We start from the raw sequence: 19,953 nt of genomic DNA, 5'->3' as shown, positions 1-19,953 counted from the left end.
TACGCTTATTTCAAATATTCTCTGGACGAGTGTTGGACAATACTACGTTTATATTACGGAATTCTATCAATAATCATGTCATGGCCAGATAATCTAGTGATTGCAGTTATGAGCATCTACCCACGCAATTTGAAAGGAAGACATCAACCAAGTCACCCGACCACTCGTCCATCCATTGAGTCACCTGGTACGTCAAGCGTAGGTGGATGGGTACCCATTTTCGCACCGTATCTTCACGAGTTTTCATCTATTGTAGCCAGTATGGCGTTGAATGAATTACTGATGTTGAGATATCGTTAAGTTCTGGTATGCCGTAAAGGTGTCTTGAAGTTACCGTTACGTTGAGGTATAACGAAATTATAGTGAATTACCTGCACGTTGAGGTGTCGTGAAGTAGAAGTTGGAGTGAAGATAATCCCTTAAATCAAAACAATACACTCTTGAAACAAGATCAAACTTCTATTGTACCTCATGAAACTATACTGTTTTCTTCTATTTGAACAAATTTAGCTACCAATTGTGGAATAAGTCCGCTTTTATATGTGAAATTATATTTGTAATCAACTAAGTTCTTTAAAACAACGTGTCTGTTCTACATTCACGTAATAGAACCTTGGGACATGCTGCCACCTGGCAACTAGAGCACACAACCAACTCAAAACCAGTCGAATCACATGTAACGTTCATCGTGCACGTGACAATCAATATTTTCATGGTTATTTCAAAGTTCGTTTGGGTGCGTTTCGGTGCACATTTTATCTGCTGCGTTTGCTCATACAGTCCTGTCCATTTCCCACCGCCTCGGTGGACTATAGGCTATCTATAAAATAAATCTATATCCTCAGACACAGTCCTTGACACACTTCTCGACACAGTCTCGACACAGTTCTTGTCACACTTCTAGACGTAGTTCTAGACGCAGTTCTTGTCACAGTCCTTGACACAGTTCTAGACGCAGTTCTTGTCACATTCCTTGACACAGTTCTAGACGCAGTTCTTGTCACAGTCCTTGACACAGTTCTAGACGCAGTTCTTGTCACATTCCTTGACACAGTTCTAGACGCAGTTCTTGTCACAGTCCTTTACACACTTCTCGACACAGTCTCGACACAGTTCTTGTCACACTTCTAGACGCAGTTCTCGACACAGTCTCGACACAGTTCTTGTCACAGTCCTTGTCACAGTTCTCGACGCAGTTCTCGACACAGTCTCGACACAGTTCTTGTCACAGTCCTTGTCACACTTCTAGACGCAGTTCTCGACAAGGTCTCGACACAGTTCTTGTCACAGCCCTTGTCACAGTTCTAGACGCAGTTCTCGACACAGTCTCGACACAGTCTCGACACGGTTCTTGTCACAGTCCCTGTTACAGTTCCAAACGCAGTTCTCGACACAGTCTCGACACAGTTCTTGTCACAGTCCTTGTCACAGTTCTAGACGCAGTTCTCGACACAGTCTCGACACAGTTCTTGTCACAGTCCTTGTCACAGTTCTAAACACAGTTCTCGACACAGTCTCGACACAGTCTCGACACAGTTCTTGTCACAGTCCTTGTCACAGTTCTTGTCACAGTCCTTGTCACAGTTCTAGACGCAGTTCACGACAAATTCTCGACACAGTCCTTGTAACACTTCTAGACGCAGTTCTAGACACAGTCTCGACACAGTCTCGACACAGTTCTTGTCACAGTCCCTGTTACAGTTCCAAACGCAGTTCTCGACACAGTCTCGACACAGTTCTTGTCACAGTCCTTGTCACAGTTCTAGACGCAGTTCTCGACACAGTCTCGACACAGTTCTTGTCACAGTCCTTGTCACAGTTCTGAACACAGTTCTCGACACAGTCTTTCTTGACACAGTTTTTATTGACACAGTTCCTGACACAGTTCCTGACAATGTTCTTGACACAGCTCTCGACAGAGTCCTCGAAACAGTTCTTGACGAGTTCTTGACACAATGCTTATAACAGACCTTGACACAGTTCTGGAAACAGTTCTTGACATAGTTCTTGACACATTCCTTGTCACAGTCCTTGAGACAGTAAATGACACGGTTCTTGACACAGTAAATGACACGGTTCTTGACACAGTTCTTGACACAATCCTTGACACAGTTATTGACACAATTCTTGACACAGTTCTTGACACAGTCCTTGACAAAGTTCTTGTCACAATCCTTGTCACAGTCCTTGACACAGTTCTTGACACAATCCTTGTCACAGTTCTTGAGACAATAAATGACACGGTTCTTGAGACAGTAAATGACACAATCCTTGACACAGTTCTTGACACAATCCTTGAAAAGGTTCTTGTCACAATCCTTGTCACAGTCCTTGAGACAATAAATGACACGGTTCTTGAGACAGTTAATGACACAATCCTTGACACAGTTCTTGACACAATCCTTGAAAAAGTTCTTGTCACAATTCTTGTCACAGTCCTTGACAAAGTTCTTGTCACAATCCTTGTCACAGTCCTTGAGACAATAAATGACACGGTTCTTGAGACAGTTAATGACACAATCCTTGACACAGTTCTTGACACAATCCTTGACACAGTTCTTGACACAATCCTTGACACAGTTCTTGACACTGTCCTTGACACAGTTCTTGGCAGTCATAAAACAGTTCTTGACACAGTTCTTGAGAGTTCTTGACAATCATATTCCACATATCTGAGCCTAAAAGCAAGCGTTGAAATGAACAGGCGAGTTCTCATTCATATAAACACTTCACTGGCAAATAGTTTGGCTCATTTCTTAACTGAAAGGGCACTAGCCTTATCTCACCTTGTCATGTGATAGAAGTAAGTGAATATGTCATAATACTAATCAATTCACTGATGTAAGCAAATATTGAAGTTTTCGGAAATCACAAACTACATGTACACTACTGCCTAAAAGTTCGTTCCCCTTACACGTGTTGAGAACGCGTGTAACACGCATGTGGCGTAACATCCGAAGACAAATAAAGTCAATTTGAAGACAGTGCGGGCTATGGAGCCGAAAGATAATATGTCCAGAACGCATCTGTTGTGTATAAGTGGATGTCTATGCCCTGAAATGTTATAACGTTAGATCGCGAGGGCGAAACATTAAAGTAGATACACGGGAGTTGGGACACTGGCTGTGTAACACCAAGACATGCGTCTTGAAATCATTCACTGACACGAGAGTTGGGCCACTGGCTGTGTAACACCAAGACATGCGTCTTGAAATCAGTCACTGACACGAGAGCTGGGACACTGGCTGTGTAACACCAAGACATGCGTCTTGAAATCATTCACTGACACGAGAGTTGGGACACTGGCTGTGTAACACCGAGACATGCGTCTTGAAATCATTCACTGACACGAGAGTTGGGACACTGGCTGTGTAACACCAAGACATGCGTCTTGAAATCATTCACTGACACGAGAGTTCGGACACTGGCTGTGTAACACCAAGACATGCGTCTTGAAATCAGTCACTGACATGAGAGTTGGGACACTGGCTGTGTAACACAAAGACATGCGTCTTGAAATCAGTCACTGGCATGAGAGATGAGGTTAATTAAACACACAATTTTGCTTTCATATAAAGCATTTTGAGATCTGGGAGGCCAATAAGCATGCATTACACGCACTCACACGCGGAAGAAATTTACAGTTGACATAGTATATGTTTTAATTAATTTGAACACATGTTTATCAACAATATGCAAATAAACAAGTCCATGGAAAATGCTTTGTTGCACGTTAATGTTTTTTTTTGTTTTCACTTTGACATAATATACCATTACAGAGTAAGAGAAGGTTTTGGATTCCTCTACTAAAATAACAACTGTTGTTTACTGAACAGAGATTTTTTTTATGATAAAAACGTTGACTATTAACTTCTTCTATCATTTTCAAATGTAGTTCACTTCAAATTTCTTCTCTTTTTCTAAACTGTTAAGAAAAACGTTAACATGATCACAAGGTAATGAGCCTGTTGAATGTTACCCTGTGTGATCTGTCAAATCTATCGCCGATTTGATGCCATCTACAGGTTCAGCCCTTTCCAATTTCCTCCACAAGTTAATGGAAACGTTCAGGAAAATATTTCCTTTCTCCCTTAATCCCATCTTTCGTGCATGCAAAATGCAATACATATACGTAGTGAGAGCTTTATATAATCCATACAATAAACTAATGTTCATTCATTAATATACTGATGGGGGTAGGGAACAGTCCCTTTTGAATTTTAAGATTTAACACATACATTTATGTACTGTCTGACAGATTATAATACTATGAATATCAAAATTCATAACCACTTGCCAAGTTCACTAAAATGTCAGCAGTGGAATTACACACAGAGAAAGAAAGGACTAAAAATCCTGAAGATATCCTGTATACATGGTATTAAGTATTCACTACCAATTTCCTCTAATAATAAAATGTTACCTTTGACATCTAATTTTACCGTTAAAAAATGTGTTGAAATATGTTAATGTGCCAAACGTATTTAAATTTATCATCACACGAAGCTCATATATTGCCATCATTATCATCATCAATATTTAGGTTTGACGTCACAGTCCTGTATTTCGTCCACGGGGCAGTTGGGGTTGCCCATTTTGCCCAATTCGTGAAGATAGGTACAACATCGTAACATTTACATATATAGAGGTTATCACGCGAGTGTGTTTGGGGATGGTAAATATCCTGCATTAGGAATAAACATTGCATTTAGCGAGCCTTGGCGAGCTAAATACATAGTGTTTATTCCTAATACAGGATATTTACCATCCCTAAACACACAAGCGTGATAACCTCTTTATCATATAATGTCATTCTTTAATACTGTGCTTGAAAATAGCTCTCCCTCTCTCACAATCATTACCGAAACATTGTGAGTTTTCCTGGAATGCGCGCATTAATATTTATTACGTCACAGGGTAAGTGATGCGTCAGTCGGACTGTGACAGTAGCCAACATAGCTCCAACTAAAATCTGTTTCTTATACAGTGGCGAAGCAACGTATTCGCAAAACAACAATTGTTTTTACTTGCATTTCGCGGCAATCCATCGGTCTGTCCGCTAGAGTAACTGCCCTTTGTCAAAGGGAAGCTACTCTAACCCTAGTCTATGAGACGTCACGGCCACGTTCAGACGTTGTTGACAGTCGGTCTGTCCTGTCATAACGTCAAGTACAGTCAGATGCACACAGAGCGACAAAACGAAACAAGGTAACCATTCAAACATATTTCGGCCAAATCCAACTATTTTAATTTGTGGAAAAGGTTTCAAGTCGCAGAGGTCGACAAGCACAGATATGGCTTCTGATCCCGCTTGGCTGGGCCTAGTGCCCTTGCAAAATTGTTTCGAAATTTATATCTCAAAAGTTGCCAAAAGTTATAAAATGCCTTAGCTACATCACAGTTAGACACTGATTTTCAGTATGTTAGACTGTTCTTTTGATAATGATAGCAATTATCCCTTTAGTTTATCCAGATTCACGATGGTTAATTCTGACTCGATCGCCGAATGACAAGGGCGACGCCATGTTTGTTTGTAAACACTGAAAGTAGTCCCTACTTGACCTTTGATATTTGCATCTCTATCCGCATATGACCCCAACGGATATCGTTTTTATCCGTTGGCTTTATCCTTCCGAGAAACCTACCCATTATATGATAAATAGTCATATGTCTCTACATATATGTAAGAGCAAGCTTCTTCCCTTTGTTTAATCAGTTTTCCTCCTGGTTCTAAATGTGGAACACAAGCTTTAGAATGACATATGTATCTTGCTATTATTGTATTTTAATGCGATTACAATAGTATTATTTACTGTCGTACTGACTTTATGTTTTACACGAGACATTTTATATTTACATGTCATCACAATTCAAATGTACGTTGACAAAATGTATATTGTAAATGCTAAAATGATGTACAGTAGAACATGGATATAACAAACTACAAGGGACCGGAGAAGTCAGTTCATTATATACGTTATTTGTAATATACGTTTTGGCTACGTCCGCCATCTTGGATAAAACAAAACACAATACACATACACATTTCCCCCGCATCTACCTGTGTTAAAAAGTACCTCATCATACAACTTAAAAAAAAATGATTCAATATTCGGAAGAAATTGTAGCTAAAATTATTACTTTATCCGTAAATAAATAACGATGAGTTGTGCGATCTCCCGGTCACTTCATACACGACTTCATCGAAATTAATGTTAACATTATTGAATGATTAGCTGATAATGTATTTTGAGATGGGGAAGACATCGTGTCATTGGAAAACTTAGGTTTATTATAAATGCAAGTGAATTTTTGTAGCTATGCTTTGCCGCGCACTATAACCGAGTTATATATTGAAGAGCGCAATAGCGAGGGTAATTGCTGCATTGAATTGTATTAGCAATGTTTGTTTTACAGACACGATTTTACAGACAAGATTAGTCAAATTACACGGACGGGTCAGATTAACATGATGCAAGTTTAACAAGGTTGAATCGCCACTGATTGCGTACAGCCAATTATCAGTGACATTTGGCAGTGTGAGATTTCTCAGTTCGCTATACACATCAATAATTAGTGGTATTTGGGCTTGTCGGGGATCAGATATCAGTTTGCTATGTACTACGTTAGTTCGCTGTAGAGAGTTGGTTATGTACTACGTTAGTTTGCTGTAGAGAGTTCGTTATGTACTAAGTTATTTTGCTGTAGAGAGTTCGTTATGTACTACGTTAGTTCGCTGTAGAGAGTTCGTTATGTACTACGTTAGTTCGCTGTAGAGAGTTCGTTATGTACTAAGTTATTTTGCTGTAGAGAGTTCGTTATGTACTACGTTAGTTCGCTGTAGAGAGTTCGTTATGTACTACGTTAGTTCGCTGTAGAGAGTTCGTTATGTACGTTAGTTCGCTGTAGAGAGTTCGTTATGTACTACGTTAGTTCGGTGTAGACAGTTTGTTATGTACGTTAGTTCGCTGTAGAGAGTTTGTTATGTACTACGTCAGTTCGCTGTAGAGAGTTCGTTATGTACTACGTTAGTTCGCTGTAGAGAGTTTGTTATGTACGTTAGTTCGCTGTAGAGAGTTTGTTATGTACTACGTTAGTTCGCTGTAGAGAGTTCGTTATGTACTACGTTAGTTCGCTGTAGAGAGTTTGTTATGTTCGTAAGTTCGCTGTAGAGAGTTCGTTATGTATTACGTTAGTTCGCTGTAGAGAGTTTGTTATGTACGTTAGTTCGCTGTAGAGAGTTCGTTAAGTTCTACGTTAGTTTGCTGTAGAGAGTTCGTTATGTACTACGTTAGTTCGCTGTAGAGAGTTCGTTATGTATTACGTTAGTTCGCTGTAGAGAGTTCGTTATGTATTACGTTAGTTCGCTGTAGAGAGTTCGTTATGTATTACGTTAGTTCGCTGTAGAGAGTTTGTTATGTACGTTAGTTCGCTGTAGAGAGTTCGTTATGTACTACGTTAGTTCGCTGTAGAGAGTTCGTTATGTACTACGTAAGTTCGCTGTAGAGAGTTCGTTATGTACTACGTTAGTTCGCTGTAGAGAGTTCGTTATGTACTACGTTAGTTCGCTGTAGAGAGTTCGTTATGTATTACGTTAGTTCGCTGTAGAGAGTTCGTTATGTACTACGTTAGTTCGCTGTAGAGAGTTCGTTATGTATTACGTTAGTTCGCTGTAGAGAGTTCGTTATGTATTACGTTAGTTCGCTGTAGAGAGTTCGTTATGTATTACGTTAGTTCGCTGTAGAGAGTTTGTTATGTACGTTAGTTCGCTGTAGAGAGTTCGTTATGTACTACGTTAGTTCGCTGTAGAGAGTTCGTTATGTACTACGTTAGTTCGCTGTAGAGAGTTCGTTATGTACTACGTTAGTTCGCTGTAGAGAGCTCGTTATGTACTACGTTAGTTCGCTGTAGAGAGTTCGTTATGTATTACGTTAGTTCGCTGTAGAGAGTTCGTTATGTACTACGTTAGTTCGCTGTAGAGAGTTCGTTATGTACTACGTTAGTTCGCTGTAGAGAGTTTGTTATTTACGTTAGTTCGCTGTAGAGAGTTCATTATGTACGTTAGTTCGCTGTAGAGAGTTCGTTATGTACGTCAGTTCGCTGTAGATCTAGAGAGTTCTTTTTGTACGTTAGTTCGCTGTAGAGAGTTCGTTATGTACGTACATTTTATATGGTGATAAAAAGGAGATAAATTTGGGATTTTTTAACAGTTCGTTGTATCCGTTTGTTCGCTCTTTCCATGTTCGTTATATCCGTGTTCTACTGTATCTAGGATCAAGCAGAAGACATATTGACAACAGCGCTGGGAATTTATTCAACAAGCCCGTGAAAACAACACTGCTTTAGCTCAATGTTTACCTCCCCTGGCGGCCATTATGCAACGGCCATCTTACGCACAACCACGCGCTCACGTCTACAGGTCTCTTCCTGTGGTACGGTAATTAGCAGTACCCTCTTCTTCAAGTGCAGCCTACATGATATAACCTACTCTCATTAATTAAATTCTGCCGTTACCCAGCGTCACGGCTATAGAGCTGAGACAAAGAGACACAACCATCATAAAGTAATTAGGGTCCAATAAGAACAATGGTCCGCCAAACCTCATAAACATGATCATTGAAAGTCGTCCTACAGACGTTTAATGTCAAATCACAAAAAACAACAACATTTGAATAGCAATAACATTTAACAGGATCCTGTATTCTCTTAACGCCTTCGCAAAACATTATGTAAAAGGCACAACAGTACTTATATTTTCCAACAAAACCACATCTAAAAATGAGACATCGGTTTTATCCAATTCACCTTCCGTGAAACAGTTACCAAAGAATTCAGTTAACATATTTTCCCCAGTTACCCTGAGGTATGAGATTATTAATTAAGCTAGCTGTTTTTTTATTGTCTGATTTCGGTACAAAAGGTAATTTCAAATTTGGGTTTTCGTTGTATTTTAAGTACATGAGTATCTATGATATGAAAAGATTTGTTCACACCAATAAGATAATGTTCGAAGTTTGATAAGTATTTTGTGGATGTGTCTGCCTACTTTGCCATATACCATCTACTGATCGCCTGCAGTAGATTGTATAACCTCTTAAGTATATTGGGGCGGTCGGGTAGCCTGGTGGTTAAAGCGTTTGCTCGTCACGCTGAAGACCCGGGTTCGATTCCCGATATGGGTACAATATGTGAAGCCCATTTCTGGTGTCCCCCGCCGTGATATTGCTTGAATATTGCTAGAAGCGGCGTAAAATCATACTCACTCACTCACTCTTAAGTATATTGACAAAATGTTAAGTTAAATATTAAACGATATCTCGCATTTTTACATTTCGAGTATCAACTTGTTCCATCTAGCCGCCGACATCGACTGTTGATGTTGATGATAAGGCCCGGGATTCATTCCAACCAGCTAGCACCAAGTTTCGTATTGGGTGTTGTGAGAAATAATGGACGAGCGTTTATTCGCTTGTGCCACATTTAATGTTAATTACGTTTGCGGTGTTCTCATTTACTTGCATGGGCATTCATCAATAAGCTGTGACCTTGTGGTGGGAACGCTTCATGGGGCCTGGACTAACAGGTGCAGAGTGTCACAAGGCCGACCAGCGGCCAGCCTTTGCTGGTAGTACTCCCTTGTTTTGTGCATCCTACAGCATGAGAAGTGTTCACGTTATGACATGAGCGACGTGATAACAATACATTGTTTGATAGGCACTTCTCCAACTTCTTTATTTTACTGTAACGACGACGTTTCGCTATAGATCCAAATACCGTTTTCAATCAAGGCTGAATAATGAACATGGTACAGAATATATATGGTAGGCAGAGGAGTAACAGAAATTGCATACACGAGAGTAAATAAGGAGGTTAAGTAATAACATCAGAAGGATAAGACTAATAACATAATGGACGGAGAACACACGATGAAGAAGCCAATAACCAGCTTCAGTACTAGACACAGGCGTGTCACAATGTCGTGAAACTAGATTCAGTACTAGACACAGGCGTGTCACAATATTGTGTAACCACATTCAGTACTAGACACAGGCGTGTCACAATGTCGTGTAACTAGATTCAGTACTAGACACAGGCGTGTCACAATGTTGTGTAACTAGATTCAGTACTAGACACAGGCGTGTCACAATGTTGTGTAACTAGATTCAGTACTAGACACAGGCGTGTCACAATGTTGTGTAACTAGATTCAGTACTAGACACAGGCGTGTCACAATGTTGTGTAACTAGATTCAGTACTAGACACAGGCGTGTCACAATGTTGTGTAACTAGATTCAGTACTAGACATAGGCGTGTCACAATGTTGTGTAACTAGATTCGGGACTGGGTATCGATGTGTCATTATGTTGCGTAACTAGATTCGGGACTGGGTATCGATGTGTCACTATCTTGTGTAACTAGATTCAGCAGTGAATTTATATATGTGTCACTATGTTGTGTAACTAGATTCAGCAGTGAATATATATATATGTGTCACTTTGTTGTGTAACTAGATTCAGCAGTGAATATATATATGTGTCACTATGTTGGGTAACTAGATTCAGCAGTGAATATATATATGTGTCACTATGTTGTGTAACTAGATTCAGCAGTGAATATATATATGTGTCACTATGTTGTGTAACTAGATTCAGCAGTGAATATATATATGTGTCACTATGTTGTGTAACTAGATTCAGCAGTGAATATATATATGTGTCACTATGTTGTGTAACTAGATTCAGCAGTGACACATATAAATTCACTGCTGAATCTAGTTACATATGTATCAACACTGGATGATGAAAATGAATTTAATAAGCGAACAAGTGCTGTCTTCGAACATTTTACTGTAAATAAAAGTGAAATCACATGTCATAAAATGTTTACATTTAAAAAAATCATCTGGTCCCGACAGAATTAATCATCGCCTTTTCGAAAACTTAGCACATGCAATAAGTGACATCTTATGAATATTATTTGATGTCTTTGCAAACATGCGTATACCCCTCAAAGTGGAAAGTTGCTGATGTCATGTCACTTTTTACGAAAGGTGATCATACATTGGTATCAAATAATAGAGCTACATCACTCATCAGTTGCGTTGGTAAAGTATTTGAAAGAGTTGTGTGCAATCACTTGTTTATTTATTTTCAGGCAGGACATTCGACTGTACATCAGTTGAACTCAGATATACCAGTATTGTTATTGTTAGATCTATTGTGATGTTTCAAACATTTTAGATCGTGTTGGGATAGAGGTCTTTTGTTAAAACTTGAAAAGTATGGTACAGAGGGGTAATTGTTGGTATGGTAAGCCAGTTATACAAGCGGTCGTAGTCCAAGCGTCCTTGTTAATGGAGCTACTTTCAAGCCAAGAGCACCCAGCGCTGGCGTCTCAGTGATTGGTCCTTTTGTTTTCATTGTATACATTAATCTGATAGCTGATGAATTACAGTGTTTGACTAGACTATTTGCTGATGATTCGTCACTGGGCACTTCTGCAGCTGATAACAATTACATTGAAATAAAGTAAATGCAAATTGGAGTCAATTAAGTGTATAGGGTAGACAGTGGCTGGTTAAGCACAATCCAGATAAGACTGAAGCAGCACTGTTTGCGTTTAGAAATAATACAGAAATGTTAACTGTATGTGTTGATGGTGTTAAAATAAGGATAGTTGAAGGCCAAAACATCTTGGAATTATTTTATGAAGTAAAGAGACGCTTAGTAAATGACATTTCATGTTCATAAGACCACAGCTTGAATACACATGTGGAGTCTGGGATGGGGGCACAACAGAGCAGATAAATAAGCGTGAACAGATTCAACTAGAAGCAGCGAGGAGTTGCGGGTTTACCGAAGTTTACATCAAATAAATATCATTACTACGAAATGGTTTGGGAAACATGAACGCATCAGAAAACGAAAATTGTGTCTATTATATACAATTCAAAACGTAATGGACCGTTAAGTTTTAAAAGAACGTATTCCGCACAACGATGGTACAAAAAATGATTAAAATTTGAGAAATTATATAACATATTAATTCTTCGTTCGAAGCTTCAATATTCAAACGAATCCTTCTTTTCTTCACCAATATAATCGTGGAATAACCCATCCTTAAATGTTCGTATTCATGCTCGTGTAATTTTCAAATCTTGTATCGTAAAACAACATTCGTTTGCGCCATCCTATTTCTGGAATGGCCAAATGGAACTTAACATCATTCACTCTTATTTAACATGTTGCACAATTTTGATTGATCTAAATAGGCATAAAAAAGACCAGAATTGCACCCGCGGCAGCTTCATAGAAAACTCTTTCCATTATATGTGTGAATGTTCATTATATACTGGTCAAAGAGAACAACTTATATTAACAGTAAGATGCATCATTCTAAGAAATAACAAGTAAACCAATTAATGTAAAATTAATGTTGGAGGGAAGTGCAGACCGATCAATAAGTCATTAATACATGTGTATCAAGGCAGTGCAATCTCACATGAATCAGATAAAACGCTTTGTCTAATTTATCTGTTTCCTTTCATATGTTTTGCTTACTATTTTCAGCATTCCTTATTGTACTTGTCATCCTAAGTCATCTTTTGTACATAATAAAGCAATGTATGTAAATAGCAAGGAGAGGGTGTCCTAAGTTGAACAACCATTCTATAAATTATGTTTAAACTTACCATATTGTTTCATTTTCATGACACGTAACACAGGTATAATAGGTCATGTAATAATTGTGGTAAGCAAGATTCATCTTTGCCATCTTAGGCATAAATTTCGCTTGACCCAGACCTATTCAAGTGCAATGGTATCAGTACCATTACTCATTTGGAATTCAAATTATTTTTAGAAAATGACAGAAAACAGAAAGAAATGTTGTTGCATGGTGTTTGGGTCAAACAAATGAATTTGTCAGATATATCCGGCATTATCAATATGTATGCGGCGAAGATCCACCCTGCTATCAGACACACCCAGGGGTACTGATAGTCGCCCTAGGTCGGGGATGGGAACTGCCACAGAACCAGGGACAAGGCAATATGAAATGTCGACAGGATCAGATAATATGTCAAGTTGAACACAGTTACAATAATTATTATTGCAAATGCAAATCTAACTTGTTTGATATGATGTTTTTACAGTATCAAAGAAGTTGTTATCCATAAAATTGTGTCTATCTTGTCAAATGCAAATCTATTGCCCCTGTCACTTATTCAATGCAGTGAGTTTGTACTCTTTGAAGGATCACATTAAATTTCTTAAGCAAGAATTAATGGGGAGTTTTCCTCACAGTAAGAAAGCAAGGCGTAACATAGTCCAGAATGATGTTGAAGAACTCAGGGACTCTCCTGCACGGCATCTGCTCAAAGATCAAGTCGGTTTCCCATGGGGTTTTGTGGTTGGAAGAACATGAAGACTTAAAACTTTAATGAATAACTTATTTCATGTTTGCAAGACGTTTCAGGGCTATTTGTTCCCCCTTCACCACATGACTACTGAATAAATACATCTTGAGTCAATGCTTTTTAATAGAAGAGACTTTGAAAGAAAACATAAACTAATGCTCACATTTGTTGTGAAGAGCAGACCAAGAAGAAAGTAGGTTGTACAGAACACCGCTGTGACCATAATCCGCCGCTTCCTTAGCACTGCTGGGAACTGGTCAATCACCGTCTCCATCCATGCAAACTGCAATACATACAACAACACCTATAAGGATGTGCGCTGGAATGGTATTGTGCTCACGGCGCAACTCGAACTGTCATTTATTGAGAGTCCTTTAACAATATACTTTAATGTCAACGCCAGATAATAATCAGTGTAGATTGCCTTCTGATATATAAAAAGTATATGAATGGCTCACTGAAGATCGAGTTATTCAGTAAAGCGGCCATCGGCCCATTATACAAAGCACATGTCACATTCAGTCACATCGGAGCACCTTAACAGTCAGTGAGTGTGGTTTTACGCCGCTTTAAGCAATATTCCAGCAATATCACGGTGGGGGACACCAGAAATGGGCTTCACACACTGTTCCCAAAAGGGGAATCAAACAAGGGTCTTCAGCGTGACGAGCGAACGCTTTAAACACTAGGCTATCCAACCGCCTCATCTACAATAAAGGGCAAATCATGGCAGCATAAGCACATTGACAGTCGAATTGCTTTTGTCATTTATTATGTGCTACAAATATATATTCGGCCAGATAGTTCATTACAATAGGATGTGATAATATACAAAGTCTTATCGATTTACTTTGTGATGGATTCTCATAGTAGCGTGGAGGACATATTCTCTTAACCTTTCATAAAGGCGCTCCAAACACTCCATGCTCAGTTTCCATCAATGCAAAGAGGATAATGTCTTTCATTACAAGGAATATGCATTCGTAATCCAAAATCGATCATTAGAGTGTGACTTGAGCACTGACAATGACTTAAAGTGTTGCAATAAGCGTTTCTTCTTAGACAAGATACATACATTTCACGAGTAACGCCAACTTCAACCACTCTGTAGGAACAAGTTTTGAATATGAGAATATTTTAAAACACAATCCTTGATTGTCAATATCAATGTGTCTCTGTGTAAAAGTTACAACAAACTCTTGAGTAATTACGTCTTGATTGTGCAAGGCAGCCAAAACCATATTTAAATATCAAATTTAACATTTAATGCCAAATATACTTTATGCCCTTTTCCACAATATTATTGTGACAGGAATAGACCTCATTAACTATAATATCATCATGTTTCTTATCAAACGTAACCAATACTTAATTATACTGAGATTCAGATTGACCTCCTAAGAATACACCCAATGTGCCATGAGAAACGATATCAGGTACCGACCTACTTGGTCTCAGGATATCATTCCAAAATCTGTCATGGACATCTTGAGATGGATGCAATCTTCAGGTTTCTGATATAAGATATAATTAAGAAGACAATATTTTCGCATAACAGGTTATCAGAAGGGAGTTACATCTTTTAATTCAAGATTATATGCCGTCGGCAATCTCTCTCCAGGAGACATAATCTCAAACAGACTGACAGTTTTTTATTTGCATCGGTACAGTTCCTACCATTCGTATTCCAATCACTGGATGGTCTGACTCGATTATTTACAGACCGCCGCCATATATAGCTGGAATATTGCTGAGTGCGGCGTAAAACAACAAACAAACAAACATATTATCCACCAGGTGTTAAAGCTACTGGCGGAGCTTCTGTTTTGGTGAGGCAAAACCAATCTTCAAGCTGTTGCAGTAGGATTGACTATACACATAACCTTTACTCTGTGCTCTCTGTATATTTCTCCTTCTTCTGTGCTTCAGCGATCGGATCTTCAATCTTTATATGACCAGCTACCTAAGCCATGCATGATCATGGGTGACTTAAACAACCATAATCAATTATGGGAAAGGGTTTATGTTAATCCTGAGGTAGTCCTAGAAGATTTTATATCGGATACAACTTATGCATTTTCAATGATGGATCCAAAACATATTTACATACTGGAAACTATTCTGCTCTAGATTTGTCACTATGAGATTCTAATCTGGTAAACTAATTTACATGGTCGGTTCATGGTGACTTGTGTGAAAGCGATGATTTTTCTGAAAGCTGCAAATAATCCATCTGATGTTCCACCCACATCAAGGTAGAACTTTACTAAGGCCAACTGGCCTTCCTTTCAAGAAAGGCACGCTATACCTTCCAACAAAATAAGCTTAAGTGTTGGAGGATTTAAAGTTAAAAAATTCATTCTCGCACACACCAGTTCTATTACCGTGTTATTTCTCACCTTTGGCCAGGTAAACCCAAAGACTACCGACATATTCAGCATGGGGAGACAGTTATGTATGTCAAGAAGCACCCAGAAAAGAGAAACTAGCACGAAGCCTTTACAACTTGTCAGTCAGAAGGGATATCACTGCTAAAGATTGATTCAAGGCAGAAACATCTTCTGGTGATACAGCAACTCATGTCTGATAATATGTATAAACGAGGTAAGGCGAAATGAGGCGAAACTCTACGAATCCTCACAGACACCTGATTATGACTTAGCAACCCAGACTATCTTAGCCAGTAGAGTTCAACATCGGCTCCAAGCTTGTCAATCAGAAGGCCAAGTTGTATAAAAGTCATTAACAGATGACAGTACACTTACACCTCCTTGCAGGCACTTTAACGCAAATTGCGGGAGTGGCGAGCGCTATCGGTAGAACAGGATATTCTGACGCAGTTTGCGATAATTTGGTATCATCACTGATTTTCAATGAACCATTACTACACTTGTCACCACTATTTTGCACTTTACGCCTTATGGAAACTGTTTCGGGAGATATTCGAGACTGATTATTCTCTGGCGTTTTAAATGTTGATGGCATTCACATGATCCAGGGAACTATCATGGTCAAGTCATGTCTTTAGTTAGTATGAAAGCCACTGGCCGATATACATGGTGTTTACATAAATATATATATATATATAACATTTTAACCCAACATGGGAAACCTACTTTTAATTGTCTGGTCAGGCCTAGATTATTTACAGACCACCGTCATATGGCTGGAATATTGCTTAGTGCGAAGGTAAACAACAAAGAATCAATCAATCCTTGTACAGTCCTCTTACTGAGGTTAGTGTTTTTATGAGTCATTCGCATTAAGGAGTTTCTACCTATGTCCTACGTATCTATCAAATATATATTTTGCACTGCTGGTATAAGCTAAGTCATTTTATATTAATATTACGTTATCCATGTAAGGTGGCCACTCCTGTGACACATGCAAATTCCATGTTGAAAATGATTTCATAGGCCTCCAATTTTTCAGACATTTTCTTTGCATTTATATCAAAATGATTAAGATAATACATAATCTATTAAGAAATGCTTATAGATACTGACACAGTCGAGGGCCTTCCATATACGTCCCACAGAATGCCATCTTCCTAGGGGAAGGGAGTTCACCGAACTATGCTGGAATTTCGTGGCTTCATCGTAGCGTGGCTATTTCGAGTTATGTCCCTTCTATGTCCTTCCAAGAAAATGGCGGCGCCTAGTTAGTTTAGACGGTCTGATCGATAATCAAGATGGCTTATCACTTGAGGTGCTTCAAAATATTTGACCACCTTGATTAAAGGCATGAACAGATTGAAAAGCATATCTGTCGGCGCCGAGTTGACACATGCTTTACAAATCCTGCACTCGACCAAAATCTGAATGGCAGTTTACGAACCGGATGTCGATTTCGTTACGCGATTTTGATTGGACTATGCAGACTCTTTAGTCCAGCCAAAGCAAAACTCTGAAATTCAAGTCTAGTTCGGCAAGGGTGGAACTCCACTTTTATAGTTAGTTAACTTCCATGCCTCGGGAAGATGACAGAATGCATTGACTCTCAGTTCCTGTTTGCACTTCTTACTGTTTTAGGATACTTGGATACTCATGCCAGGCACGTCTGTCTTGTGACTGTTCATCACAAAATAACTTTATGACTATGTACATCTTGAAGTCGAACAGTACTGAACTGAAAAACGGCAAAAGTACCTAGGCTCTGATGTATGATAATTATAGCCTGTCATCGTGTCTGATTATTTTCTGATGTTGACATATTTAATTACTCTCGATACATGCCAGTTCGGGTTGCGCAGTGAGAACAATAACATTCCAGCGCACATACTTAAGTGTTGTTGTATATTTTCCAGTTTTCATCGATGGAGGCGGTGATATCAAATGTCATTCACCAGTTCCCAGCAGTGCTACGGAAGCAGAGGATAATGGTCACAGCGGTGTTCTGTACAGCCTACTTTCTTCTGGGTCTGCTCTTCACAACAAATGTGAGCATTACTATGTTTTCCTTCAAAGTCTTTTTTTATGAAAATGTATGGACTCAACATGTATTTATTCAGCAGTCATGTGATGAAAGTGGAAGAAATGACCCAGAGACGTCATATAACATCAAAGAAGTTATTCATTAAAGTTTAAAGTCTTCAATGTTCTTCCAATTGCTAAACTCCATGGACAACCGACTTGATCCTAGTATGGTTCACTTACAGTATTAATAATACTTTTGAAAAACTGTTCGTTAGATAATGAAATATTATGTGCAATAAATCGTTAGACGAGGAATTATGCAACAGAAATCTTTGTATGTAACATTTCAAACAGTCTTATATTACTTAAATTTAACTTTACAGGGAGGGATATTTTATTTTCAACTCGCTGACTGGTACTCAAGTGCTTTGTGAGGATTTCTATTTGGAATTTTGGAGTGCATAACTTTCATTTGGATTTATGGCAGGTGTCTTATATTAATATTGTGTCTGTTTATTTTATGTTTCTTCATTTATAGGACAATAAACATTCTGACCATCTCTGAGAAATTAGTTATAAATGTGCTCAAATTATTTGACTGATACAAAACGATGACCGATTTCGTGGAAAAAGTGAAATCTAGCTATACCTACATACTATTATACGAACACATACGGTATCCCTTTCTCAGGTTCAAGGAGACTCAGTGATGATGTGGAGCAGATGCTGGGCAGGAGAGTCCCTGGGTCCTTCCACATCATGCTGGGCTATGTCACGCCTGGCTTTCTTACCGTAGGGAAGACTCCCCATTTATTCTTGCTGAAGAAATTTAATGTGATTCAAAGAGTATCAACTCTTCCACAGCTCTGAATAAGTGACAGGAATAACAGTTTTGCTTTTGCAATAATAATTATTTTGTGTTCAATTTGACATATTATCTGATTCTGTTGACATTCCAGATCCCTTGTTCCTGGTTCTGTGGCAGTTCCCACCGCCGACCTATGGCGACTATCAGTACCCCTGGGTGTATCACATATCAGGGTGGATATTTGCGCCATGTCTGTCATCCCTGTACCTGTTATGTCGGTCACATTGTACAGAGCCAAAGGGTTGTTCATCGATGAGGGTGACAATTACCAAAAAGTGTTATGTTTGGGTAAATATTATTGTGAACTCAACGCTTATGAAGCTTATGACATTCAATTTTAAATGAATTAAAATTTTGAATTGCTACTTGTAGTCATTTTTTCAGTTACTTGGTTAAACCTGGGATTTGAGGTTTTACATTCAAAGTAAAACGTCCAGAACGAAAAGAAAACCTCATAATAGGTTTTATTTTGAAAGTAAAACCTCACAATAGGTTTTACTTTGAAAGTAAAACCTCACAATAGGTTTTACTTTTGAAAGTAAAACCTCTTAATAGGTTTTACTTTGAAAGTAAAACCTCACAATAGGTTTTAATGCCTATAGAAAGAACTCTCTTACTTAATAGAGATCCAATTGAATAGGTTTATAAGACGAGTTATGATAACATGATTTTCTTCAACCAGATAATCTTAAATCATGTCAATCATTGCATTATATATTCCACAGACTGAAGGCGAGTTGCAGGCCCACGGATATATGGTGGCCGTCCTTGAAGAAAAACAGGAAAGTGCAACGGAAACGACATCACAAAAGAAATGACTTGTCTGAATCCTTGTAGGCCCGAGCTTCGTGTCAGGGTGTTTCTTGAGATTTGATCACAATGTGCACTATGTTAAGGAAACACCCTTAACCTGTTAAATAAAAGTGACACAACACTTTGCTGAGCCCATAAACACAGTCTGACTTTTTTGATGTACTGGGTGACACTTATAGTTCTTTTGATTTTTTTCTAGGCATCATTGTTTGACATGTAACAATGCACAATGCACCCTGAAGCTTGCTGTATAAATGATTTCTAAATTGAAATGCAGATGTTAAACCATAAATCATATCGCACAGAACTAATTTTTTTATTCAAACACACAGTAATGCAATAATAAAGGAATATAATACATCTATAGGTGAAAAAAGTGGCATCTGCAATAATTAACAAAGCCATTGCTACATGGCCGTGCCCCAACCAATGTCCAGGTT

At 38.6% G+C, this 19,953-nt stretch overlaps 1 protein-coding gene across 1 annotated transcript; it reads right to left on the bottom strand.

Moving 5' to 3' along the window:
• Nucleotides 1-1,754: 1,754 nt before the first annotated feature.
• Nucleotides 1,755-2,618, bottom strand: LOC124121588 (NFX1-type zinc finger-containing protein 1-like). Its single transcript, XM_046484607.2, has one exon. It carries the CDS (start codon nt 2,616-2,618, stop codon nt 1,755-1,757), a length of 864 nt encoding a protein of 287 aa, XP_046340563.2.
• Between the last annotated feature and the right edge of the window lie 17,335 nt (nt 2,619-19,953).

This window comes from Haliotis rufescens, unplaced genomic scaffold, assembly GCF_023055435.1.
Source record: "Haliotis rufescens isolate VD_foot unplaced genomic scaffold, xgHalRufe1.0.p SCAF_78, whole genome shotgun sequence".
NCBI lineage: Eukaryota > Metazoa > Mollusca > Gastropoda > Lepetellida > Haliotidae > Haliotis > Haliotis rufescens.
This window is presented reverse-complemented; position numbering and strand designations above follow the sequence as displayed.

Coding starts and splice junctions, on each gene's coding strand:
- LOC124121588 (XM_046484607.2), bottom strand. CDS start 2,618: ATGACTGCCAAGAACTGTGTCAAGGACAGTGTCAAGAACTGTGTCAAG.